We start from the raw sequence: 27434 nt of genomic DNA, 5'->3' as shown, positions 1-27434 counted from the left end.
TGGACTTCCACAAACTATCATTGACTGTCCCCAACTGCTTTAGCAGGTACAGGGATTAGACAAAAAAAAAAAAAAAAAAATCTAAAAACACTTCATATAGGACACGTAAGTTTGGCCCTCTACTGTACAACGCGTGTTGCGGTTGTCGATCGTTTTTTGTTTTCAATGTATCATGTGGACCTTCTTCTTCCCTCAGCAGTAACCAGTTCACCTGTGAGTGTCGTGGTGTGAAAGTGGTGCGGTAAAATGGGCGACCTGACAGACTCCCAAAGAGGCATGATCGTTGGTGCCCGTCTGGTTGGAGCTCCAGTGACAACAGTGGCGAACATTGTGGGGGGTATCGAAAGGCACTGTGTCCAATGTCACGAGGGCATACACAATTCATGGGCAAACAAAGTCTGTAAAGCACAACAGTGGTCGAAAGACAATCCTGTCAGATAGGGACCGGAGGGCATTAAAACGAATTGCAGCAGCTAAAAAGAAGACAACTGCAATGAAAATTACGTCTGAACTCAATTCCGGCCTACAGAACCCGGTTTCATCGAAAACAGTGCGACGGGAACTTCATAAAATGAAAATTCATGGCAGGGCCGCTATCGCCAAACCCCTGGTCACAGCAGTAAATGCGAAGAGGCGTATCCAGTGGTGCAAGGACCACAAGGCGTGGAGACATGAGCAGTGGAAACACGTAATGTGGTTCGATGAATCGACCTTCACCTTGTTTCCAACAACCGGTCGTGTTTATGTATGGAGAACAACGTCGTAGGCCTATGATACAGACTGTCTGCTTCCAACTGTAAAGCATGGGGATGGTTCTTTTACAGTATGGGCAGTGACATCGTGGTTTTCCGCAGGTCCCATCATAGCCCTGCATGGAATGATGAATGCTAAAGCGTATGAGGCCATTTTGGGGGACCAGGTTCTACCCATGGCCCAAATATTGTTCCCTGATGGTGATGGCATCTACTAACATGATTTGGCACCCTGTCACGCTGCAAAAACGGTGAAATCATGGTTTGAGGAGCATAACCAGGAGCTATCACACCTCCCCTGGGTCCCACAATCACCAGATCTAAACATCATTGAGCCATTGTGGTCTGAGTTAGAAAGGCATGTTCGGTCTCATTACCCTCCACCAGCATCCCTTAAGGAACTGGAGCATGTTTTGGAGGAACAATGGTACAAAATTCCACACACCACGATTCAGGAGCTGTATATGACCATTCCACGTCGTACCCAAGCTGTTTTGGACGTAAAAGGAGGCCCCACGCCATACTAGGTATGATTTTCACACTTTTGTGAACGTTTTAGATTTTTTTTTTCAACCCATGTATATGAATATACTGCAGCCGAGATAGCGGAGAGTTCGTAATCCGCTAGTATCTAATTACTATTCCCTCTCTCTTCAACCACATCCCATCTTCCCGTGCTCACACCTATGCCGTATCAAAGTTAATAATGTTCCCTTAAAAGAACTCCAACCGCATGCAGAAAAAAAAATGTAAACAGACTTACCCTAACGCGTTGATCCTCCACAGTCCAGACGCGGCTAGCGAAGTCATTGGATGCTCCTAGGATCATAGTCCCCATTGCATCGAAGTCCACAGACATCACACCCGCATTACTCCCCACAAGCATTCCTTTACTTTCGTAGGAACCTAAAATCCACAAGGAAACTGGCAATCAAAATTTTGGGAGGTAAACTCTTTTTAATTTATATTTCTTAATAAAGTGGTGAAACGAAAAGGACAAACCTCCAACCACGAGGCCGTACCAAGAAGTTATTGTCTGAACTAGTAAATTTCCCTATTGAGGAAAAAGTTGGTCCGTCAATGATTTAAAAACTCTATTATAAATAGATAAAGCTATTTACAACAAAGCTAATCAACCTTTCATCGTGTGTCAAGTTTACATTTAAATAGTTTGCTTACCTATTTTTATTACAAATACGAGGAATGATCAGAAAATAAAGTTGCAAAGCCTCCAGTGAAAGTGTATATAATTTCATACAACCAATGCGGCGAACAGATAGTACATACATTAGGTTATTTTTCGACAAATCTCCTTATCGGTTGACGCACTTGTCGCATCGTAGGATAAGTTTGAAGATTCCCTCCTGGTAAATGTTCGGTCCTTGCGTGTTCAGTCACGTTGTCACGAAGTGTTTCATTTCCTCATCTGAAGCGAAATGACTGCCTCCTAGGTGCTCGTTCAAGTGCGGAACCAGGTGAAAGTTGCTTGGAGAGAGGTCCGGGCTATAGGGAGGATGGTCGATGATGTTCCAGTGAAACTGCTTTCAACAGCATGGTGATCTTCTGGGCTGTATGAGGGTGCGCATTATCGTGAAGGAAGATGACGCCCCCGGTGATATGCTGACGAGACATTACAGTCTCTCCGTAAACTGTTGGTCAATTTCAACCGCTGTTACATGTTTTGCCCCACATAAACCGAATAACTGAGCGGACTTCTTCGCAAGACCAGTTTTCCAAACGAGTCGCCATTTGTGTTTACATACAACTAGCGCCGTAGGTGGCGGATGACTGAAACTCTGCACAGTTGCCAACTCCATGTATTAAAATTACCGCACACTCCTCATTTCTCTATAACAGACGAAACTCCAGAAATATCGGCCTTGTAATCTTAGTTTCTGACCCTCCCTCGTAGTAATTAGAGATTTCTTCTTCGAGAATTTGACTAAGCTCAAACTCTAGCTTTGATGATCCATAAATCAGGAACCAAAGGGCAGAAAACTAATTTTTAACACTTAAATTAAACTCGCCAAGATCTACGACAATTTCAAGTTTGGTCAAGATTGGAAGAGTTCCATCCATCACACAGAGAATTTTATTGTGGAACTTTTCAATAACCTCAATGTTGATGAGCCATAACTCTGATACCAAAAGGTCTGCACACCATAATATTTCCCAAGCTTGCACAGCAGGTTTCAGGTCTACCACTCAGCAACGTTTGATTCACATCGCATGACTTCGGCTGAACTCGTACAATGTGTATTGTAATATACCGCACATGGATCTGTTTACAAACAACCAACACGTGCTTATATTTACAAACAATAAAATGTGCGTCCTACTACGAACTACTACAGTCGCAGACGACATGAATACCAGAGACACCACTAGTCATGTGACAAAGAATGACCACCAGCGCCACCGCTACACTGCAGCAGTTGTAAAACTACGAGGATCTCAGCGACTGGCATCTGTCTTTGGTTGGACAAACTCCACGCTCTTAGCTTTCCTGGAGCTTTGAGAGGAACCTAAGCTAAAGCCTTTAGCTTGCTCGGAGCTCTAGGCCTTCTTTCCTGCCTACTTTACTCGGAACTCTGTGGAACTCCTAACTTCAGCCGCCCAGCTTGAGTGGAGTTTTGTGGCTTTTTAATCCCCATCTGCTTGCGTGGAGCACTGGGATACCAAATTCACTCCACTTAGCTTGATCGGAGTTCCGGAAATCACATAGAGTGATTCACCATAGAGTGTTAAAATATGACAGCTTCAGAGAAGACGCATTTTCTCTTTTCTTCCTGTTCGGATTTCTTTGATTTGATAATGATCTTCATATGGTCGAAAGCTTCATAGTTTATATATTGTGATTTGACCTTCACATACAAACAATGCCCTGTAGTTATGGTCGACCTCGGACCTATTTCTCAAAAGTATTAGTCTTGTAATACTAGCGTAAAACTTTCTAAGATGAAATATTTTACAATTATATATATATATATATATATATATATATATATATATATATATATATATATATATCATAAAATCATGACAAATTACAGGTATGAGCATTAGCATGTAGAAATCACTTCCACTATTATTCCTAGCATTTCTACTTCACGATATTTTGTAAAAAAAAAAAAAAAAAAAAAAAAAAAAAAAAAAAATCTAGTATTTTTGACATAGGCCAGAGATGGCTTTTGGGTTGGTGATTCGTGGTCAGCACATTGGCGAAAATAACTCTCTTAGTTATTAAGCAGATTCACACGGTCGACATTATCAAAGGTAGTAAAAAACAATGGAATCAGGTGATTTGTCGTTTTTTCGAACGGTGTGCATTACTTCCTAACTCAAGTACCTTATCAAGCTACATCACGATGCTAGATCAAAACCATTTGACGTACAGAAGACCCCACCCCACCCTGTCGATCAAATCTCCCATATAGTACGTACTAACGGAATGGAAAGAATTTTCGTTTTCTTAAATCTTGGAACTGCAAGAATGTCTATGTAGAGAGAAGGATTAATTTATATTATCACATTATATTACTTCAATTAGAAGATGTGAATGGGCTGCAGTCCAGGGAAGCCAAGGAGACGAAGAGATAATTTCTTATATATATGTAATAACAGGATTTGGGCTAGCCCGTTACGTTTGAGGGATGACGTCCCTCGGTGAACACACAATCCGGAGAAAGGGAAGAAAGGAAACGACCTGGGACCTATACGTTAGGTACCACCCCGGCATTTGCCTGGTGTGCATGAAGAAAACCCTCATTCAGGATTGTTGGTCTGAAAAAGCTTTTAACATTTTTTCGACTGGGTACCCCCACCGGGAATTGAACCCAGGACCGTATATGTAGTTAAAGATTTAAAGATAGTCGTAACGTATTTTCTAGCGATTTGAATCTCCATTTAATCGTGCAAACTTAACTGGATCTTAAAAACAACTATGTATAAACGACTGCCTGAAGCACGAAATCATAATTACATTACATATACGGGAGATCTGCGAGTATAATACCTACATCTCTAGGGTTTCCCATAGACAGGTATTGTGTCACATACCTCGTCACAAGATCTTTTCAGTGTGTGCGTATGAACAAGAGAGGATTAAAAGTCCAAATACTTTATTATTTTTATGTGAAGAAGGACAACTAGAATCCAACTGAAGATTTCCAGCGAAATGGACGGAGAAATGGAATACCGGAATCTTGTATTTGGAATCTGAACATCAAGAAGGAGGAAGAATGTTTTCCGTCTGTATTAATCTGTACATTTGCATAAATCTTCCTCACCTACAGAAAGACAAGTTTATGAATGCTACTTCATAAGGACCACTGACTCAAAATTAAATACGAATAAAAGTCGACAGATAAGCAATGGGACTACATTATTAATTACTAGAGACCGGATGTTAAGCAAAATGCCTATTCTTTAATATTAAAGATATGATCAAAAATAACGTTTTAAAGTTTATATGGGGGGTTGTAGTTTCGATTTAAGCTAAATTTATTTTGCCTATTTTACCTATTTCGACCTTTACTGCCTAAATAATTGCTTTAGTGCCTAATGTTGCCTATTCTATGCATTTTCTTCAAAATAAGCCGTCATTGGAAAAATATGTAATTTATATAACATAAATAACACACACACATATATACGTATATTAGGTGTTTGTAAACATAAGCACGTGGTACGTTACAATATATATATAGAGTGAACTTCAAAGATGTGCACATACTTCGGGAGGTGATTTGTGACATGAAAAGAAGACAAAAAGTCCTGTTGCATGTTGTCGAATTCCGCGTCGTGTACGAATGACAGGGGTGCCAACTTGGAATCTACAATCGAATCCTGACAATTGGAACGGAACTGAAAGATGTGCACATACTTCGAGAGATGATTCGTGACATGAAAAGAAGACAAAAAGTCCTCTTGAATGTCATGAATCACCTCCCGAAGTATGTGAATATCTTTCAGGTTCACCCAGTATACTGTATATGGAATGCATAACAAGCTTCATTTTTATATATACAATAAAAGAAGATATTAACAAACAAGTATGTTTCTATATTCTTTGAACATTATCTATGACTTGAATCTATTTTTTAATGGTATTGAGTATTTATCTTCATTATTTCGAAGTACATTTTAGTGCCTATTTCACTGCCTAATTTTAAAAATTTTAGTGCCTATTTGCCTGCCTATTTTCCAGGTTTTTAGTGCCTAAACATCCGGTCTCTATTAATTACAATAAGCAGAAAAATTCTATACTTGTCAATATTGCACTAAAATTTCAGTAGCAGTCAAATTAATGAATCTTAACCTAATTCAACGTCAATAAATATGAAAACATTGTTAATTAAAAAAAAAAAAAAGATATGGAAGCCATATTACATACAGAGTGTTCTGTAGTTAAGTAGTCTTATTTCTAAAACTCTAAGGCTTACAAATCTTTCTTCTTTTGGCTTTAAGTGCTGAATGTATTTTTTTCTGCTTATCATAGGAAAAATAAACGTGAAATAGCCTAAGTAGCTATTCCAGAAATAATCCAGGAATAATAACATGCTCGTCGAAGTCAATGAAATATTGTATCTTTTTCAAAAGCTACAACGCACCAGTCAGATAAATAAACTTTGACTTTTAATAGAAAATAGAAGCGTTGAAATGCATACCTTAAACGTATTATTATTATTATTATTAAACCAACACATTAACTTGCATCGCTACAACAACTCACTAGCGATTTACTTTTAATCCTCCATATGTCTAGTGTTTTCTGTTAATCCTAACCTTACCCAATTTACCTGTTACCAGCCCACAACCGGAGGGGGGCTAGGGGGGCCGTTCTCTCTAAACTTTTCGTGGCCCCTCCACACCTCAATACAAAATGCTATTATTAATACAAAAAGCACAATTTAGATATTCGTAAGAGAACTGTTGACGACTTACCCCCCCTTAACATATTCTTGCCCCCCCCAAACCTCTGTGGCTGGTTTCGGGCTTGCCTGTTACTCCTTGTTCTTCATTGCTTATGAATGATAAACACAATGAACAGCAACGTGTTAAATTATGTATAAAATCTCAGAACGCACTAAAAGTTTATTTTTTATGAAGTCTTCAATTCTGGCGATTGAAAAATCAATATGCGAAATTGCACTGGTGTCTCTGGCATGTAAAATTTGGGGGACATCAAAGAAAGTTATTTAAATGGTACTAAGTAGCCCAATTTGCTTATTATGTTCGATTCCATTTGTTACCTCTCTGCCTACCTTTACGGACCCCCTAAGGTATATCAAGAACTCTGTTATAATCGTTTCACACCCCGAATATTATATTCCAAATAAATATAATTATTATTATTTATATGTTATTCTGTCGTTAATAAATAAATAAAATTAGAATAAAATATTGAATATTTTGTACTTCAAAATATTGGGGAGACGCGTCCCCCTCGCCTCCCCACCACAGACGCCCGTGAGAAATTGCATGTTTCATAAATTTGAGGCCAATTTTAGCTGGATTTACAGCACAAGTATTGCTAAACAGCTGAGAACTTCTCTATAGTTCGACTAATAATGACAACTCAAAAACTAATAACAAGGAAGAGGATCAAGAAAGCCCTTTTGCCATTAATTATATAAGAAGATCTTGTAAATCTTCTAAAAACACACATCAATATGTGTGTCCCTCAGTTGGAAGATAGTTTTACATATAATATCTTTACAAAATAAAGGGGAAAAAAATAGTAATTCCGCGTATTTGACGAACACTAACTTGTTTTCAGTATTCAGCTTGACCTGGTAACAAAACAGTAAAATAACGATTACATAATCAGAAGTTCAAATGTATAAACACACAGTTGTTAATGGAAAACGAAAATTGGAGTGGACTTTTAGTGTATACAGTAGTTTCTAAAGCTGTCAATTACTAATTTTCTATAAGTGTATAATGCAGTGGTGTACGCAATGGTGAATTTCGGGGTTGAATTTCCCTCCCGTGAGTAATATATTATGTAAAAATAAATATTTACTATATATTTGACAATCTCGCTTGTCCGAAAGGGAGATGCAACTGTGCGCTTGAAACCCCTCTCCCCTTCCTTGAGGGAATTTAACGTACGGCAGTAGTAAAATATTGTGTAAAAACTACCTTCAAGAAAAAAAGAAATATTGTCCAAGTGAGAAGCACACACAGTTCGTGTTTTTACATTTATAAAATGACCCGTTTCTCACAAAGCAATCTCTCCAATAAGTTTTTTCCTATAAAAACAAAATTCTCAATAGGTCAATTGTTCAATTTTCAATTTTAGAACATTTTCACAAAGAGTAAAATGTCTTCATAACGTGATTCGATCTTTACGCAAGTGACTTTATCTGTTGAGAAAGGATACAAAAAATAAAATGAAATCTTTCAGTTTTACGTCCCACGGTTATGCCGGCTAGGCTACAGTAGACGGTGATGATGAGAAATGAATGAAATGGTGGAATGAAAAAAGTGGCAGAACCCCGAGAAAGTCCGCGCACACGGTGTTTATCCGTCACAAAGTTCACTTGGCGCGAGCTGGGATCGAACCAGGGACCCATGCACAAGAGATTAACGCTCTACCACTAAGCCACCGCGGCCCCGAAAAAGGGTACAGTATAAGTAGGAAACCATTCAGGAAATTTCTTACAGACACAATAAAAGAAGGTAGATTGATACTGCCACTTTTTATATAACATCAAAAATGTGTCAATTACTTTCTTTAAATAAATATATACACGGAAGCTTATAAGAAATCGAAACATTTGGTCTATATATATACCGGTACGTTTTCTGTATCTGAATTTCAGTGCATGTCTGTATTCTGTATGAATTTGTGATTTACCTTTAATTCTGTATATATTCCATTACATGTACGTGTATGTAGGTATGAATGTCTGTTTTTGAGTATAAATTCTAATTCATAGCATTAATTGTATACAGCTATAGTACTGAGCCGTAAATGAAGACATGGTGTCTCGGTAGTATAGCGTTTATCTCTGGTATGCGGGATCCCTGGTTTGAACCCCGGTCAAGTACGTTTATGGTAGACAACATAGTGTCCGTTGGTTTTCTTGGGGTACTCCCGTTTCCTCCCATATTCTCCTTCCACCAATATTCACTTGTTTTAACTTGGGAGACCCGGGTTCGATTCCCAGCAGGAGCTCATGTGGTTCGGATTCCACGTTAATCAGTAGGTCCACGTCTCATATAGCCTTGCTGCTGAAAGGGACGCTAAACTAAAATCAACTCAACTAAACTTGCTTTAATTATCCGTCTCCCTTAGCCTAAAGGGCATAATAGTGGGGCATTAAACTTAATGATTTGAGCCTCAATAAATACCATTGCCCTCAAGTTCATGCCATTTGACTTCTCTCAATCTCATATTTGTATTTAGAGTAAGTGAGCTGAAGGTGACTATTTTTACTTATTGTGTTGCAAATGCACCAGTCACGACTGTTTATTTTTCTATGCGTTACCAGTAGTACGTGTCACTGTTAGGGGTGTGCGTCATCACAACAAAATAAACAATAGATATAATCTGCTGGTTAAAAGTACATAACCAAAGAATCTGTCCCAGAACAACAAAAGCTATAACTTGTTATTGATAACAAACGAGATACTTTTAGAGCCACAAAAATTCTATTTTCTCGAAGACTACATTCCAGTTACATAAAAAGTGAAAAAATGGGACTAGGACTTGAACCCGCGATCTTTCGGCGTACCGTGCCGACGCATTAAGAGTCTTCATCCCGGCGAAATTAAAATACCTCTAATTTTACAGTAATTATGTGATATCTTCAAATAGATAAAAGATAATCGAAATGTGGAACAAGAGCGCCCTAGACAATATTATTTTACATGAGATACCGTTATCACGACTCACTTATCTGCTTTCGATTTGGAGCCATTTTGAAAATCGGCATTTATTTTCGCGTTTCTAAACAGCTGAAAGCGGAAAGCCACTAGGTGACTTGTGATAACGGTACCTCACGCAAAATAATATTGTCTATGGTGCTCTTGTTCCACATTTCAATTATCTTTTATCTATTTGAAGATATCACATAATTACTGTAAAATTAGCGGTATTTTAATTTCGCCGGGATGAAAACTCTTAACCACTACGCTACCCAGTCCGCTTCCCAGAACAGCCATACATTCTTCTTTCACTTAAACCACATGGCTTGTAACACAACCTAGTTGTTGTGCTTGCACAATCTAGTGTCCATATTCAGAAACCTCGGACGGTGTATTATCATTATATATTAATGATGAAAGCAGGAAACAACCGGATTTTTAACACACCAAATCCTCTGTAGGTGCGAATTCAATCATACATAAAGAGAGAAAAAGTGGATAACTGGACTAGGACTCGAACCCGGATCTAGCAAGTGGACTGGGTAATGTATTGGTTAACGCATCCGCACGGTATGCCAGAGACCGGGTTCGAGTCTCGGTCCCGGTGTTGAATCATTTACTTTTTCTCAATCATACATAAAGAGAGAAAAAGTGGATAACTGGACTAGGACTCGAACCCGGATCTAGCAAGTGGACTGGGTAATGTATTGGTTAACGCATCCGCACGGTATGCCAGAGATCCGGGTTCGAGTCTCGGTCCCGGTGTTGAATCATTTACTTTTTCTCTCTTTATGTATGATTGAATTCGCACCTACAGAGGATTTGGTGTGTTAAAAATCCGGTTGCTTCCTCCTTCCATTAGTACGTAGAATTTATCCTCAAGCATGACATTTTGTTCAGTTCGATATGACCTATCGAATCCTTGTAAATCTTATAGTTAAACAAAAGTAAGTTTTAACAGCTCAAGCCGATTCAACGTATACATATACGTCCCGTATAGTAGTGACAAAATAATACATATTTTGCCATTTGTTGTCTTTTCACATGAATGAAAACGCTTGTTACTCAAGAGTAGACATCAATGTGCTGCCGTCTGTTGGTTTTCGTTCTTATTTCATGAAATTATAATTAATTTTACGACATCATGCGAAAATTGATGTTTTCGTGATTTAAAATTACCGCCTTCCGCAGCAACTGATGGGTATTTCATTCCCGGCTTGAGGGGTTAATTAAAGGTGATCATAATTTTGTATCTTGTTAACCCTACTGTGTACTGTCTGTCGTCCAGTTAGTGTCATAATAACAAAACGAGGTTTTATTTTAACATGTGGCGTGATTACAGTACAGCACCACTTTCTACTTTACAACAGAGTCTATGTTTTCGAAAGCTACGCAAGAGGATTTAAACCCATCCACCTATCGATTGGTCTTTTTTTTAAAAAAAATCTTAAACGCGAGCAATAGTATAGAATCAGTCCTTTCTTCCAACGTGTGGGCAATATTTGATGGGTTTGTTTCTTCTCACAAAATCAAATTTGATTCGTAATAAACATAATATTATTTATATTATATTATTACTTTTAAATATTCATTAGTTTCATTCATCGATGGTGAATTTATTGATGATCCACTAGAAAATATGTTGAAAACAGGAAGCAAAGAAAATTAATTTGATCTTGATCTTGAGTTGAGGAATTCTGAATACCACTGTTTCAGTGCTTATCTTTTGCTATTACGAAGATTAACATATTCCACTTGTTTTACAACAATTATTTCTATCATGAGTATAGGAAAGAGGTTCATTTTCCCATAACATCTCTCCTAGTTGATACATTTTTCTTCTACCTTGCCTCACCGTTCCTGCAACAAGTTGTTTTCTTCCCTACCCGACGCATTTCCTAATCGCCAATGCCGCACCAAGACAAACCAACTTATCCCTGAATGATTTCTTTATTGCCAAACTATCCTATTCTGATTTATTCAATGATTTAACAGCTTTCTTCCGTGAACATTATTGACATTTATGGCCTTAAGCTTGTCACGTGCGAGAACGTTCCTCGACAAGGACACTACCCAGGGAAGGAAGCGGTCTGGGACCTGTATGTTAGGTACAATCCAGGAATTTGCCAGATGCAAATGAGGGAAACCCAGACTGAAAACCTCGTTCAGAATGACTGGCCTGACAAATCTGTTACACCTTTTCGAATGAGTGTCTCCACCGTGAATTGCCGAAATCGAAAAATACGTTTCCTTAGTCTTTCATTTAGCAAACTTCTGTTTTATTCACTTACGAAATATCACCATTCTTTATGAATACTCTGATAATATGTTGTATTATTAAGAGAGAGGTTCTGAGTTAACTTCGAAATTGCTCAAACCAATTTGGACAATTTTCTCAGCACAGGAAAGCATATTATTTCACCATTAATACACACTATTTACCATCACATTTTCACTCCAAGCAACTGATGAATGTCATAGAAGGAACAATAAGCTGTTAAAAATCTCACTACTGAATTGGAAATTTTACTAATAATGCATGTTGTTTTTCAACTGTTGAACATAAAGCCATGAAATTTTGGCATAGAGAGTCTTCATGCTGAACAGAATATCAAAGCCGCAGTATTACCTGTTAATATTGGACTTACCTTAGGATTAGTCATAATAGAAATTACCGACAGGTTTTGATTAACCGCTGAAGAAGATAGGTGAAGATATTGAAACTGTTCGGTAATTTAATATTACGATGCGTTCTACGTAAGCCAAATATTAATGTTTAATTATACGTCACTTCGTATTACCTGTTTCTTTTGAAGCGTTGCAAACTAAGGCATGAAGTTTAGTCTGTGGAGATTTTTTGCTTCAGAAAACACGAATCGGCCATTCACTTGTTTAAATTCAAAATGGAAGACGTGTAGAGAGTAAAATAGTGTCCCTATAACATGTGGGGACAATTTCTAGTCTTTGAATATTTGCAAATGAATTATGAATTATTTATTTCTGTACGGTCTCACTGAGCTACCACTTTGGGATACATTCATCTACTGGAGAGTTCACAATCTGCACAAGTCTACTAATACGTGGGGCGTTTCCTATTGGTTTACACTTCTTTCATCCCAGGAATCCATGGCATAACAGTGACTAAGAAGCAGTAAAGAGTACGTTATCAGGTATCAGAACAGGACAGAGAAGGTAATGCCTTTTAACCAGTGTGCAATTCTTCCTAGGTCGCCATTACATGAATGAACAGCATGGAGCAATAAGTAAGGACAGCGCTGGGCGATTTAGTTTCTGTGAAAGAAAATTTTACAACTAAATTGCTGAGGTTCACAGGGAATGGTGGGGTGTGTAAAGAGCACATAACATTATGCAACGATGTTCACAGCTAGATGTTTGGCTAGCAAGGCCAAAACGGAAAAGAGAATCATTTTCGAAAGGGACGCATAGTTCGAAAAATTCATAAAAATGTTGACAGATTAACATTAAAAAAAAAAAAAAAAAAACTGTCAGAAAAAGTAACGGTGAAAATTAACTTCAAAATTAATTGAGTAAAATTAAAAATGAAAATGAGAATTTCCACTACTATGTAATGAGAAATGTCTTGAGTTGCGAACTTTAATGTAAAATTTAATGAATAAAGTTCAGGAATGGAAAAATTAGTCTACTATTATGAAAATTTACTGCTTTTAAACATAACTGGTAGTTAATAAAAAGTAAAATTAAAATATCATAAAAATTAAAAATTAACTCTTGAAGAATTTGATTTAAATTTAAAATTAACGATTTTTAACTGATTCATTTAATTCACTAACGATTTTATGAGTTAATTACAAGTCTGAAGAAAAGTGACAGCGACAATGCCAGTCAATATCTTGCGAGTGGAGTGGCTTATTCAAGACAAGTGCATTATATTCTCGGAAGTGAAGGTGGGTTATCCTTTCGATTACTCTTGTAGGTTGCGGTGACTCAGTTGTAGAACGTTCACCTCTGGTACCTAGTTCCATCTCTTCTCTCGCCAAGTGGGCTTTGTGGTGTACAAACATCGCGTGCGTGGATTTTCTCGGGGTTCTCCCGTTTCCTCTCACTTTCTTCATTCCATTCACTATTTCATTAATTCTCACTTTTTTCACTATTTCATTAATTTCTCATCACCGTCTTCTTTAGCCTATATAATGTAACAATGGGACTTTAAACTCATAGATTTCATTTCATTTTTCCTTTTGATTACTCCTCTAGTTGCAACTTAGCCTCTTCTAATTACCACCCGTACGGAGCTTTGAAGAAACCTCTGCGTGGACATTTCTTCGCTAACTTTGAAGACCTGCAAGCAACTGTCCTGACGTGTACATCATACTCCGCTCTAGAAGGCCTGGAGAAGTTGCCACAGCTGTAGCAAGTGAACAGAACTTAGAGAAGACTGCACTGAAAAAGTGCAAATATCCACTGAGGTGCAGGCGAGTACTCAGAAGTTTTTGTTGGGAGAGGTCCAAAGTTTGAGGGAGGGGGGTCCAATATTATAAGCCAGTACGTCTATGTAGTATTTAACGGGTACTACTCTGCAGCAAAAAGGACGAGAAGTAATTGTAAAACACTTCCACCTATATTTTCAGAAAAAATTATACAACTAGATTTATATATATATATAAATATATAAGAAAATGAACGGTAGAGATACAGTAAAAGAACATAAATCTTTAGGCTACATCAATCATTTCCCTGCTAGACAATTGGGGGCGCGGTGGCTCAGTGGTAGAGCGTTCACCTCCGGTGCTTGGAGTCCCTGGTTCGATCGCAGCTCACGCCGTGTGGACTTTGTGGTGGACAAACACCGTGCTCGTGGGTTTTCTCGGGGTTCTCCCGTTTCCTCCCACTTTCTTCATTCCACCATTTCACTCCTCTCTCATCATCACCGTCTCCTTTAGCCTAACCGGCATAACCGTGGGACGTAAAACTTAAAGATTTCATTTTTTCTGCTAGACAATTATACACTTATTAAGAAAGTGTATAAATATATACCGAATTACGAAGTTTTGGGAAGGAGGGTCCGGACCCACTGGACCCCCCACGTGGGAGCGCCCTTCCTAAGGTGTAAGTAATTATTAACAACCAAACAGCCGCGACTGTATAATAACCAAATAAAGTGTAAATTATATAGAATACCTTCACACTAAAACAAATATCCTTGTAATTAATAAATATAATAAACCGAAACTTTATGTTTTTCTAACGTATTTATTGATATAAGTCATTTGCGTTACAGAAAAACACTATAACAACAACAACACTGTCTTTTCTTTGCATTGCATAAATTTTCCAGTTACAAAAGCTTCTGTACTGTCAATCCTTAAACGATTCTTAATTAGAAATATGTATAAAAACATCATCATCATCAACATAAATAGTCTATACGAGTATTACTGGTAATTTAAAAGAATACTGTCACAACATCAATAACTTATTTCTTTACAAAATTAAATATCGAAAAATATAATTAGACAAATGTTACAGGTACTAAAGTATGGTAAAACAAAGTATACACTCTAAATTATAAAGTGTCTTACATTCTGAATATTAATGAAGATAGCTAATATGACCATTTTATTAATTAAGTCTTGATACTCCCTTGTACGGAAACGTATTAGCGAAAAATACGAAAAGTCTGTTCGTGTAGTTTTAGAAATTACACACTGATTATCTAGATGCTGTTTTAATTTAAACATACGCAGAATTATACTACAAACAATATTATTTACTAACTCACTACCACACACTACTCCTCCTAAGTAGTGAGTTATCTTCGTAGTAAAATAATTCTTGCACTGCAGAACTTGGTGGAATTTCCTCATCCAAAACAGTACGGAGAATAGTTTATCTTCACATTCACTATTGGCTTCTAAAGGGCACTGATAAGCAGAAACAATCACTTCACACAATTCCTTTATTTCGCTATCAATAACAGTTATACATTTTATTCCTGCGAATCAGAAGATAAAACGCGTTATTTATTCAGAACAGAAAAGTTATGGCGATATAATTCTTAATGCAATTATTAACGTTAGAAATATGTCTGGACTTTTAAAGCACAGTTCCATTTTTTGCTGTATGAAACTCAAAAATGTACACTTCTTCAAATTGCTACATACAAGCTACTCACTACACATTACGCGTTTGGATATTTTAGATATAATATTCTTTCTTTTAAACAATCTATCTATATCATTTCCTCTTGAATTCGAGATCTGAAGTAACACGACATTCAATCTCCTGAAATGACCATGTCACGAAGCACTTGTACAAATACTATGTTTCACAAATACACACAGTCTCAAAATACAAGTTCTAGCTTTCCTGGAAACACTGCGACGAGAACTTAAATCAGCTAGGTGAATTTTGATAGAAGTTCTACTGTTAGAAGGTTGCTACGAAGTTAAAGAAGTGTTTCGCAGTTCTAGAGGAAAGTTAGGACAGGTTTTTGGAAAGGTAGAGGCAATGGACTTAACCAATGGACTTGACATTTGGTTACCTAATTTACCAACGACCCAAAGGTATACTAACCAACGACCTAATCAGCCAATCAGGGCAGAGAGTCTCCTAATCAGTGACGCTAACAGCAGATGCAGGATATAGGCTGTCTCGTTTTTATATTGAACCTCATATGTCCATCCACTGAGAAACTAGAAGCTTCATCAGAATTTACCTGATTCATTACTCGATCCTTTTTTTTTTTTTTTTAACTTTGTGCGGACTTTTACTTTTTTTTAAAATTTTTAGTAGGACGCCTTATTCATTCACAAAAAAGTTATGGTATGAAATTATTAGAAATATGTCCGGTATTTTGAAACACAGCTTCATTTTATTGTAAGTGTAATTATAAAGGTAAACAAGAAAGTTCTGTCGCTTTTAGTAGAGACCTGTGTTCAATTGGCCCTCACATAGTGAGTTGAATGTGAGTGAAGATAAGGCGAAGGTCAGTTGTTGGTGTGAGTATATCCTACATACTACCTGGTTGTGGCAATTCAATTACACCGTGAACTTGCGTAAGGACAGAGCGAACATGGGACCTCCACAGAGCATCATAAGAGCGTGTATGCTGTACGAGTTCAAACTAGGGTCAAACGCCGCTGCAGCGGAGTGGAAGATATGCCAGGCTTTTGGTGAGGGTGTTGTGACTACGCGGACATTGCAGCGGTGGTTTAACAAGTTTAAGGACGGTGACGAAACGCTCGAAGACGCACCATGTGTCGGAAGACTAACACATATACAAAGTGAAGATCTTCAGGCAGCAACTGAAGCGAACAATGGCCAGACATGTGAGGAACTGGGACCATACATACAGAAATTTCTTATCCTTTACTGTATGCCTATTAAACAAAGCTTAATTTCTTGAGAACCTATTCCGCAGCCATTACTGCAGGCTGTTAACCTTGTCTCATAACCCAGAACACAGTCCGAAAAAAAAAAAAAAAAAAAAAAACGAAGCACAGAGCTCAACTGCTTTAGCCTTAGTTTCATTACAGAAGAAGCTCGCTTGCCTCTTTCGACAAACAGAACCTCCTTTGATTCTGTCCCTGCCTTGTTCTCATTTGAACTGAATTCTAACTGAATTTTTGAGGGCTCTCATGTTATCTCTTTTATACAGATCTGTCCAAACCCTCCTCTCCGCTACGGGAAAGCAATTGTCATTCCGTGCTGCCAATGTATCTAACTAAGCTAGCTAGCGTCTAGAAAAGTGAAGTTCTCGACTAATATGATTTTTTTTTTTTTTCTAAAAGCTATAAAGATAAATATCTAATTAATGCACATTTATACATATCCATATAACAATATACACAAAATGAGCATAACAATTATTATTGAGAATAAATTAATAATATAAAGGTAACCACAAAAGTTCTGTCGCTGTTTCATCCATCACTTTCAAACATCAATATGACCCATAAGACGTACCTGGAAGATCAAAAATAGTCCCCATCAGTATCGGCGACCTTCTGCCAACGTTCTGGAAGGCCATGGATTCCATCGCGGTAGAACTTGGTGGGCCATGAAGCGAAGAAGGTATCAAGTGTACTTTGCACTTCTATTGGAGTTTTAAACTGGTGTCCTCTAAGGTGATTGTCCAAGGAATGGAACAGGTGATAATCGGACGGTGAAATGTCCGGGCAGTATGGCGGATGCAATAGTGTTTCCCATCCAAGGCGGAGAATGGTGTCCCGGGATATCCTAGCCACGTGGGGCTTAGCGTTGTCCTGTTACAGAACCCCTTTGCGATTCAGAAGTGCTGGCTCCAGAGTTTTGAGTTTTCCTTGAACACGGCTCAACTGTTGACAGTACACAGTTGCACTGATGCTCTGACCAGCTGATAGCAGTTCCCGATACACGATGTCGCGAGCAGTCCACCAAACATACAGTAGGACCTTCTTGTGCGGTGTAGGTTTCGGTTGTTTTGGAACCGGTTCATGGGATGCTAACCAATGACGGCGGCGCCGTAGAGCTTCGTACAGGACCCATTTCTCATCACATGTCAACACCCTGTCCAGAAACCTTCCTTAGACAAGACAGCAAAGAAACACAGTTGTCTGCTCGCGTTGCCTTGTGGCCCGGAGTCAAATCATGTGGGACCCATCGACCCGATTTGTAGTGCTTCCCAAGTTGATGGAGGTGCTACCAAATGGTTTCTCCATTCACACTGAATTGTAGTCCTAGTTCCTCACATGTCTGGCCATTTTTACCTCAATTGGTGCCTGAAGATCTTCAGTTTGTACATGTGTTTGTCTTCCAACATGTGGTGCGTCTTTGAGTGTCTCGTCACCGTCCTTAAACTTGCTAAACCACCGCTGCACTGTCCACATAGTCACGACATCCTCATCAAAGACCTGGCATATCTTTCGCCCCGCTGCAGCGGCGTTTGACCCTAGTTTGAACTTGTACAGCATACACGCCCTTATGACGCTCTGTGGAGGTCCCATGTTCACTCTGTCCTTACGCAAGTTCACGGTGTAACTGAATTGCCACAACCAGGTAGTATGTTGGATATACCCACACCAACACATAACCTTCGCTTTATTTCCATTCGCATCAACTCACGGTGTAAGGGCTAACTGAACACAGACCTTCACAAAAGCGACAGAACTTTCTTGGTTACCTTTATAAATTACCTTTAATTTCTCAGCGCTGATACGGAATTGAAATACATAATTACAACAACATTATTATAAGAATAATATGAATATTTACCTATATTTATATGTATACATATAATTAAAAAGAAATAGCAATGAACATGAAAAATGCTTATTGCATATACCGGGGCCTTAATAAAAAAAAAAAAAAAAAAGGCAAAATAATTTGTTTTCAACACTTCATTTCACAGAGTTTATTGTCTCTTTCAGTCTTTTTCTCCCGAACACATTAAGGAAAAAAATCACTTTTATGAATAAACACTAAACACACTAATTTCACTGAATAAAGAAAAAAAAAGAATAAATTTAATTATTCCTTTTAGGACTTATGGTTGCCCAAAAGGTTAAAGTCTAGATCAGTCTTTTCCTCGATCACATTGAGGAAAAAAATCACTTTAACACATTCACTACACAAATTATTTACAACACACTAAAAAAAAAAAAAAAGTTCTGGAATGAATAATTCTCTCTGGGACTTATGGCAACCCGAAAGTCTAAAGTCTCGTACAGTTCTCATCGAAAACACTTTTCTTATTTCTTTTTTCTAGAATAATTAAAAGTGAAAAAATCACTGTAAAAAACTTCAGTATCCACTCAAGTCGCACTTGTCACAGATTTATTTCCGCTTGACACTCGATGTCTCTGCTTTCACAATAGGTAGGTTTAATCCCATCCCTGGCGTCCTTGGCTAAGACTCAAGTTCCAAGCTTTCTTCATCGGTGAAAAGATCTATGAAGTCCTCTGTATTCCACTGAGAATTAGAGGGGCCCGAAAGAGCTTTTATAAAACTATGATCTTCTCTCTTTTGCTGTTCACAGTGTCTTTCAGAGTTAGATCGGTCACCGCAACTTTGCTCCTTTTGGGAATTGAGGCTCCCTCCTGAGAAAATTTCGATCTCTTCTTATTTCTTGGAGTATCTACATAACACAGCAATTGAAGCTCCAATGGATTGTCTGGGTTAGGCCTGGTACCCAGACCTGCTTGACTTCGGTAATTTAAAATACTGAGCCATGTTTCGCTTGAATGTCTATCTGAAGAGCAACTAAAGCTTCGATCTTTTACAGAGTTCCTACTGATCTAGAGAAATCTATTTCCCTAACTTCTCCCTGACCTTCGGCAGGAAGCTCCCTGACTTTCATGACAGGTGTCGGATGACGTTACATATAAATAAGGAATAAATAACGGTGAATATTTATATATGATTTTATTTACTCCATAGAGACAAATAATAACACTGCTCTACAATGATTTTGCTGTTTGGAAACTATTAATAATGTTTTTGACCTGAGAAATCCAAAAATGTAGTTGGTTTTGCCCTATCACGTACAGTTTTCTTAAAATAGAGGGGAGGGAGAGAGGAAAATAACCGTATAAATGTATATTTCGGAAGAAGTATTGATTATAATTACAAATATAAAAAGATACTTTCGATGCCATAGCCTTCTGATTATCTTTGAATTTGTAATAAAAGACGTGTAGTTACTTATTCTGCTAACATTGAAAAAATATGTACTGTATCTGGTAGCACTGAATGCTATCACAACGGTAACACGTTGGGAACGCAATAACAGCGCTGTGTAAGCTGTGATTGCGAGAACTATGGAGGCTTTTCATTGATTCCAACAAGAGAAGTTTGAACGGTCTGCTTCTTCACAACAGCAACCAACAACCCTCTGTATACCCATTATTCATTCTGTACATTTAAAGGAGATTTACGAAAATATGGAAATGTTTTGAAAAAAAATTAAATAGGAGGATCATCAGTGGTTGTTGTGCGGCGATCTGAAGGTGACATGTATGCTTCTTGGACAGCAGTAAGGGTACACCAAATATCCACGCCACATTTTTCGAATGGAACAGCAGAGAACGCAATAAACACTGGACTCAAATTGATTGGACTATCAAGGGGAGCCGCAATATAGCAAGTAAAAATGTGAAAAACATCTGCCTCGTAGACCCTTCAAAAGTCATATTACCACCTTGCATATTAAACTGCGCCTAATGAAACAATTTGTCAAAGGTCTGAGTAAAGATGGGCAGTGCTTCCAGTGACAAAATTCCCAGAACTTTCAAGTGCTAAGTTAAAAGAAGGAATATTCATCGGTCCTCAGATCAGAAAGTCTCAGATCAGTCAGACTTTGAACATTGTATGACAAGTGTTGAAAAGGAAGCATGAAATGCATTCAGGGACGTGTGTCATAATTTTCTCGGGAACAACAGATAAGAAAATTACAAGTACATTGTGTCTAATATGCTCCAGAAGTTTAAAAGATTAGGGTACAAAATGAGTCTTAAGATTTATTTTCTGTATTCACATTTAGACAGCTTTCCTTTTAACTTCGGTGATTAAAGTGAAGAACATTATGAAAGATTTCACCAGGACATCAAAGGAATTGAATTCCACTATCAGGGACGATGGAAAACAACAATGTTGGCGGATTACTGTTGGAACGTTGGTACATGAAGATTCACTAACTACTCACAAAAGGAAGTCTAGTTTCCGGAGCTTCCAAGTGAAAAAACAAAGACAAAAAATGAGGTAAGTTGTTTATCAATGACCTTCAGCGACGTAAATACGCTAGTTGTCATCTGGGGCAAGAACGCGCCTTAGCGCCCTCCTGACCAACCAAACCAAAACGCACCCCCAAATATTTACTCAATTTAGGCCCTCCCAATCCGGCGCCCGGGGCACAAGCCCCATTTCCCCCCTAGTTACGTCACTGACGACCTTAATTATTTAGAATATTGATGTTCAGATTAATTCTGACGCAAAATAATGTTCCTTTGTTAGAAATATATAGTCATAGTGTTACTCTATATTAGCAGCGTTACTGTGTAAATAGCACAATTTACGCAATAATGTTTTCCGATTTGTGAAAAAACCTGACCTGATGGGAGAAAACTAATTTCATTTTCGTAATTAGCTACCTCAAATTATATAAAGTCAGGTGTCAAATCAAAAACAGCTTTCAAAAAGTTCCATTTTGTCGAGCAGTGTAATCAATTGTTCATATGTACATTCCACTTACCATCCATAAAAATCTGAGGAACGTTCCATACTGTGATCATTAACAGTTAGCTAAGCTGAAATTGGTGTCCAATTAATGTTATAAAAATATATTTTATAAAACTTCTCTGATTTCCAGTCTTTTCCCCTGAGTTTCCCCTAACCTGCACCATTTTCCCTCAGTTTTCCCTGACAAGTAGGAACCCTGTTTTAAGTCTCGTCTCGAGCCGTGAACTGTACTTTACAAAATTAAAACCAGAACTAGCTAGGACAATAAAATGTTTCTCTAAAAAAAAGGTGTTGGTTCCTAAAATTGAACACAAAGTGTCAGCAAAGAAAGAAATACTATGCACGTAACTCACCCTGCACACGTAACCACAGATCTCGACACCTCAAAATGGAGCATACAGAAAGCCTTTTCCTGTAACGATGAAATCTCGGAAACTGACGCTGCGGTCCTTCAGTAAGAACAACAAACTAACCAGCATGACAAGCAAACATCACGCAGCGCATGAGAAACTTGGACAGTTGCCGCTGCTTATGATGTAGCTTTTACCCGCGTAAGGTAATAAATAGATTTATTATTAACTTTTAAAAGCGCACCATTAATTTATAAACACGCTGTATAAAAGTGTTTTCAGTAAACAAAACTCCTTTATCAACAAGTTAAAAAAAAAAAACTGGTAGCTTAATACGTCTTCAAAAAAAAAAAAAAATCTTGAAACAGTTTAGTTTCACAAGGAGCCCCTTGAGTGCGAGGTCGGAAGTGCAATCTCTAGTAAGGCTCATTTGAAAGAGTAGTGTGAACAATGATGACAGGAAAAATATTAACTGCTAATGACTCACCATGTGCATCAGGAGGAAGACAGAAAATACGTGTCCGGGAGGTGCAGAGATCAACCTTCTATGGGATATATGTAACACACTTCACAAAGTGGACATCATCGACATTTACGGAATGTTCAAAACAAACCATTAACTTGCACCATGAAGAACGAATGAAAAATGACGCGCCACAGTAATCACAAATATTCGCACCATCAAGATCGAAGGCGAACTTCTTGGGAGTTACAAACCGTTCAGGGCGTTCAGCTAAGTATCCACTTTTAAAAAAAAGGATATAGAATCATATTGGTGTAACGGGTGCCATCACATTCCATCAGTTCTCATCCCCCAGTTATATCAACATGATTCTGTATGCATTAGCAGCTAATATCTTTCCTCTCACCATTGTTTACATTACACTTTCAAATGAGCCTTACTAGAGATTGCACTTCCGACCTCGCACTCAAGGGGTTCTTTGTCAGATTTGACTTGTCTTTATCCATAAGAAGGTAATTAACCAATTGGTATGCACGATATAATTCCTTTTTACAAAGTAACATAAATAAGTGCACTGATATTAGTAGTTATTTATATAATACACTCATTTATAAGCACTGGCTACGTTAGAGAATCACATTGATAATTAAAACACTAAATAAACTTTCCAACAGTAAATAAAATATAAAAAAGAATACCTTTTGATATATCCCAGAGCTTAACTTTCCGGTCTGCACCTCCTGTTGCTAATAATCTTCCAACAGGACTCCACTTGACAGCGTTAACCTCACCCTCGTGAGCGTCCTGCAAGAATCAAAACCAATATATATTACTTGTCCTAGCGAAAACGATCAAATATCAAACATGGAAAATATTGAAATCATAAAAGTACATTACAGAGCGGCCAATATGGTACCTTAGAAGCAAGGTTGGATTTTTTTTTTTTTTTTTTTTAAAGAACAAAACATGTTTTTAAAATATGAAAAAGGTGTTCAAAATGGTTTAAACATGTTTTAAAACACACAAAAAAGTGCATGTTTTAAACATTTTGAACAGTTTAAAACATGATTTTAAACATTTTTCAAAATCGTGTAATAACGTATTTATTAAAACTTTTTTGCTCTTACAACCGATCTTTTCATTTATTTTATTCTCGTTAAGACTACATTGTGTTGGGTGCAGAACAGTGTTCGAAGTGAGAAAAAAGCAGAAGCGGTATGTTTTATTAAGATTTTGACTCGACATACCGGCTATCTAAATGTTGAAATGCAGTTACAGTATGTTGCCTAAAAGATTGACTGCATTTGTATTTACATAATGACTGAAAACCATTGGAGAGCTTTTCCGTAGTAAGGGGGGGGGGATATGGAGAAACTGTGATCCCCACCAACAACTTTCTGAAAAAATAAAAAATATTCCCTTATGCTACATTATAAAGACTTCTACACGAAAATGCTCATAAACCGAATGAGGATATTAATAATTTCCTGCGGGATATCTTCCTCCCCCCCCCCCCACTCTACTGTGGAGTATTCTAAACTCCCGGAAGTTCCGCCACCACATCAGACAACCTCTAAATTCGCCCACGCTCAAAACACGGCATTTATATGCATTAAGGCAAGAACACAATTACACACACATACAAACGAAAGCAACAATCCAATGTGACACATCAAAATATAAACTAGATGAACTTCTTTGAAGACATCTCATTTTAAAAACAAAAGGTAGGAAAAAGAAAACAAAAATGTTGGTGCTGTCAATTTGGGAATTATTTCTGGATAAGAAGTAAAACATTTTAAAGTGCAAAGCTATTCGTCAATTACTCTGTATAAAAATGGATTATTGAAGGTATTTAGCGTCTACTCTTCAGTGATGGCATGTTTTAGTCATTGAAAAACCGCCTTCATCACTGAAAAACGAGAGGCGGTATGGCATACCACCGCATACCGTCTCACTTCGACCATTGGCTACAGAATATTTCAGTATAGATTAGTAATTCTCAACTTATTTCACATCACGACTCCCTTTTATTACACTTTCTTCCCAGTGACTCTCGTAAGTACTTTCTTGGTTGTAATATACTTTTTAGGTAAATTTTATAATCTACCTACTATGGAGATTTCACACAATCTATCAATATACATGACAAAACAAAAGTCCTCACCACCCTTGTGTACTGAGAACGGGTTACGGGAGAATGATGAAACTTCGAAGTGGTCTGACACATCAGATGATGCTATCAAGCATCATGGCGGACATCTTTGATTGGTATTCAAAATTTTAAATGAAAAGGGATTCATGTTACTTATTTCAAGGGTAAAATTTTAGCAGAAATACGGTTGTGCGGTTATTTTAGCCCTAAAGCATGTCATTTTGGAGTTACCGCTTCTGAAAGTCTTCTAGTTATGCCTTTAGGGGCTAAGTTCGCATTTCGTGGAGGCGGGTGAGATTTTTGTTGCAAAATTTGATTACTATTTCAGAACACTGATGCTAATAAAACTATTTTAAAATAATAAATTTTCGAAAAGTAATGTTTGAAGCGCACTTAATGTTGTGCTAACTTTAGAATATTTTCTGCAAGCCTATGTAATTGGTTGTTTTTTGAGTCAATAATTTATTGAAGAAAGGTAGTATTTGGGGCGTTCAGCGCACAATGGATCCAAATCCATTTTCAATAAAGTTCAGTTTTGCTCAGCAAATGAATTGTATTTTAAACCGTAATATCTTTGCAGTCTCCAAAACAAATGTAACTAAAACCATGCGAAAGGGAGTGGGATAGCTTTATACACTATAAAAAATTGCATAGGCAAATTTACAAAAAACGTTGGAATCTGTTTGCCACTCCTCTATGTAAATCAATTTACACCTATAAAGTAAAATTACTAATATGAAATGGTGTAAAATTACATTTTCATCAATAAAAATATCATACTTTCTTATAAATTTACTGTAAATTTGTTAATATATATATATATATATTACCAAACTGAAGGAAAATCAGTAAACTTACTATGAGTAGGAAAGTTTTCTATCTTCTGAAAACACATAGGCAAAAGTTACATTTAAACATTAAACATAAGCATACTTGGAAGAAAACCTCTCACAATTAACATTGCTTGTTGGAAGTCACACATATGTACGTGCATTTACAACAAACTTCAAACAATCATCACTTCGGAACTTTTGCCCATTCAAAACATTCACTATACACTGCACTTTCCAGACGAATCACTTGTCAAGAGTTCATAGACCACTTTGTAAAACTCCAAATACGGTACTTCATAATCAGATGCTTGCATTTTTTAAAAGAAGGCAAAGCTTTAAAAAACTTTCTTAACAATGTCTGGTTCACTACTGCATGCAATTACAGAAGGATCAAACAGCTTTCCCAAAGCATCAAATATTTCTGTAGTTTGGGAGTCTTTTCTTTGAACTTCAAGAATGATCTTTCTGCACTTTTTTAAAGTCGCATTCAACACTAACCCTCTTTTCACTTGGTAACAAACGTGTGTGTGTGTGCTTTACTTTTTTCACCAGAGGCCCTGCAGAAAACCATCCAATTGAGTACTGAGTCTGTCAAGATGACTACTCAACAGATGTGCTGTAGGAGATTTGTCGGTCTCAGTGCAAGTTATAAGATCGACAAGGTTACCACAATTATCACGAACAATTCAAAATTAGAATCTTGTCTTTCAAATAACTTTTGAGCGTTTTAGCTTGAGAATTTAGATCGTCGCATTTTGAAAGGAATTGATTTAGTGGTTCTAGGTATTTGTCTAAATACGCAACAGTATGGAACCAACTATTTCACCTACTCAGACAAGGCTCGGGAAACAACTTGGGTTCAAGATTAGTATACTTCTCTTTAAGAAAACTCTATTATTTGCTTTTGAGTATCCTTGCATTCAAAAATGCATTTTTAACTTTGCACTCAGAATTATTAAGTTCTTTCAAGTGTTTTGCCAGATATCTCCAATCAAGCTCACTTTGTGTAACCAACATTGTACTGCACATGAACCATATGCGTGCCAATTATCACAGACAACGTGTCGAAGCACTTATACATATAACGTACACTGTCCAAGATAAAACTAAGAATATTTTCATATTCAATGCTGTAGCGGTGAAGTGTGTCTACTAGCACTTGAGAACATGTAGTTGCATTAACTGCACAAAGAAAAGTAACAGTAAGCAAAAAAACACTCTTTGTCCAACAGGGTTCCTACTAATCTGGAAAAATCTATTTACCTGACTTTTCTCTGACCTTTGGCAGGACATTCCCTAACTTTCATGAGTGTCGGATGACGTTGACATGGTGAATATTTATATATGAGAACATTATTCTATAGAGACAACTATAATCAATTGCTCATACGTACATTGCACTCATCACCCATAAAAATCTGAGCAACGTTCCAAGCTGTGATCATTAATGGTTGGCTAAGCTGAAATTGGTATACAATTGCTGTTAGAAAAAATATATTTTATAAAATTTCCCTGACTTTCCCTGAACTGCACTATTTTCCCTGACTTCCCTGACCAGGAGCCTTGTCCAATGTACGGGCCCAAACTTCAAAGACAGAGGTCAGTGGTCTCATCGCACATTACTGCCATTTTTTTCCCCATGAAGGAGCTTTCTGGCTAGCAAATTAAAACGGCTCCTCCCCATCCAGATGCGATGGAGAAAGCTAATGCGCAACATGTTCTCTATAGCTGTGTCCAAATCACCCAAAATGCACCATTCATGCCACGTTCTACCGTTCTGTCAGCGGAAAACTGTCGTTTCTAAATTAA

At 37.5% G+C, this 27434-nt stretch overlaps 1 protein-coding gene across 4 annotated transcripts in view; it reads right to left on the bottom strand.

Annotated features, from left to right (window-relative positions):
* Atg16 (Autophagy-related 16) overlaps window positions 1-27434 on the bottom strand; it is a 360113-nt gene that overhangs the window by 297270 nt on the left and 35409 nt on the right. For 3 of the 4 annotated variants that reach the window (XM_081756867.1, XM_081756868.1, XM_081756869.1), the window contains exons 7-8: window positions 23336-23441; window positions 1516-1658 (exon numbers count right to left, since the gene is read on the bottom strand). In XM_081756867.1, the coding sequence (XP_081612993.1) occupies window positions 1516-1658; window positions 23336-23441 (249 nt within the window). Of the gene's footprint in view, window positions 1-1515; window positions 1659-14841; window positions 15604-23335; window positions 23442-27434 lie in introns of those variants that run through there. The other variant, XM_081756866.1, reaches the window with a different exon arrangement.

The sequence above is a fragment of the Thermobia domestica genome, chromosome 4 (genome assembly GCF_964235325.1).
Source record: "Thermobia domestica chromosome 4, izTheDome1.hap1.1, whole genome shotgun sequence".
Classification (NCBI taxonomy): domain Eukaryota; kingdom Metazoa; phylum Arthropoda; class Insecta; order Zygentoma; family Lepismatidae; genus Thermobia; species Thermobia domestica.
The sequence above is the reverse complement of the archived record's forward strand: the minus strand, read 5'-3'. Positions and strand labels throughout refer to the sequence as shown.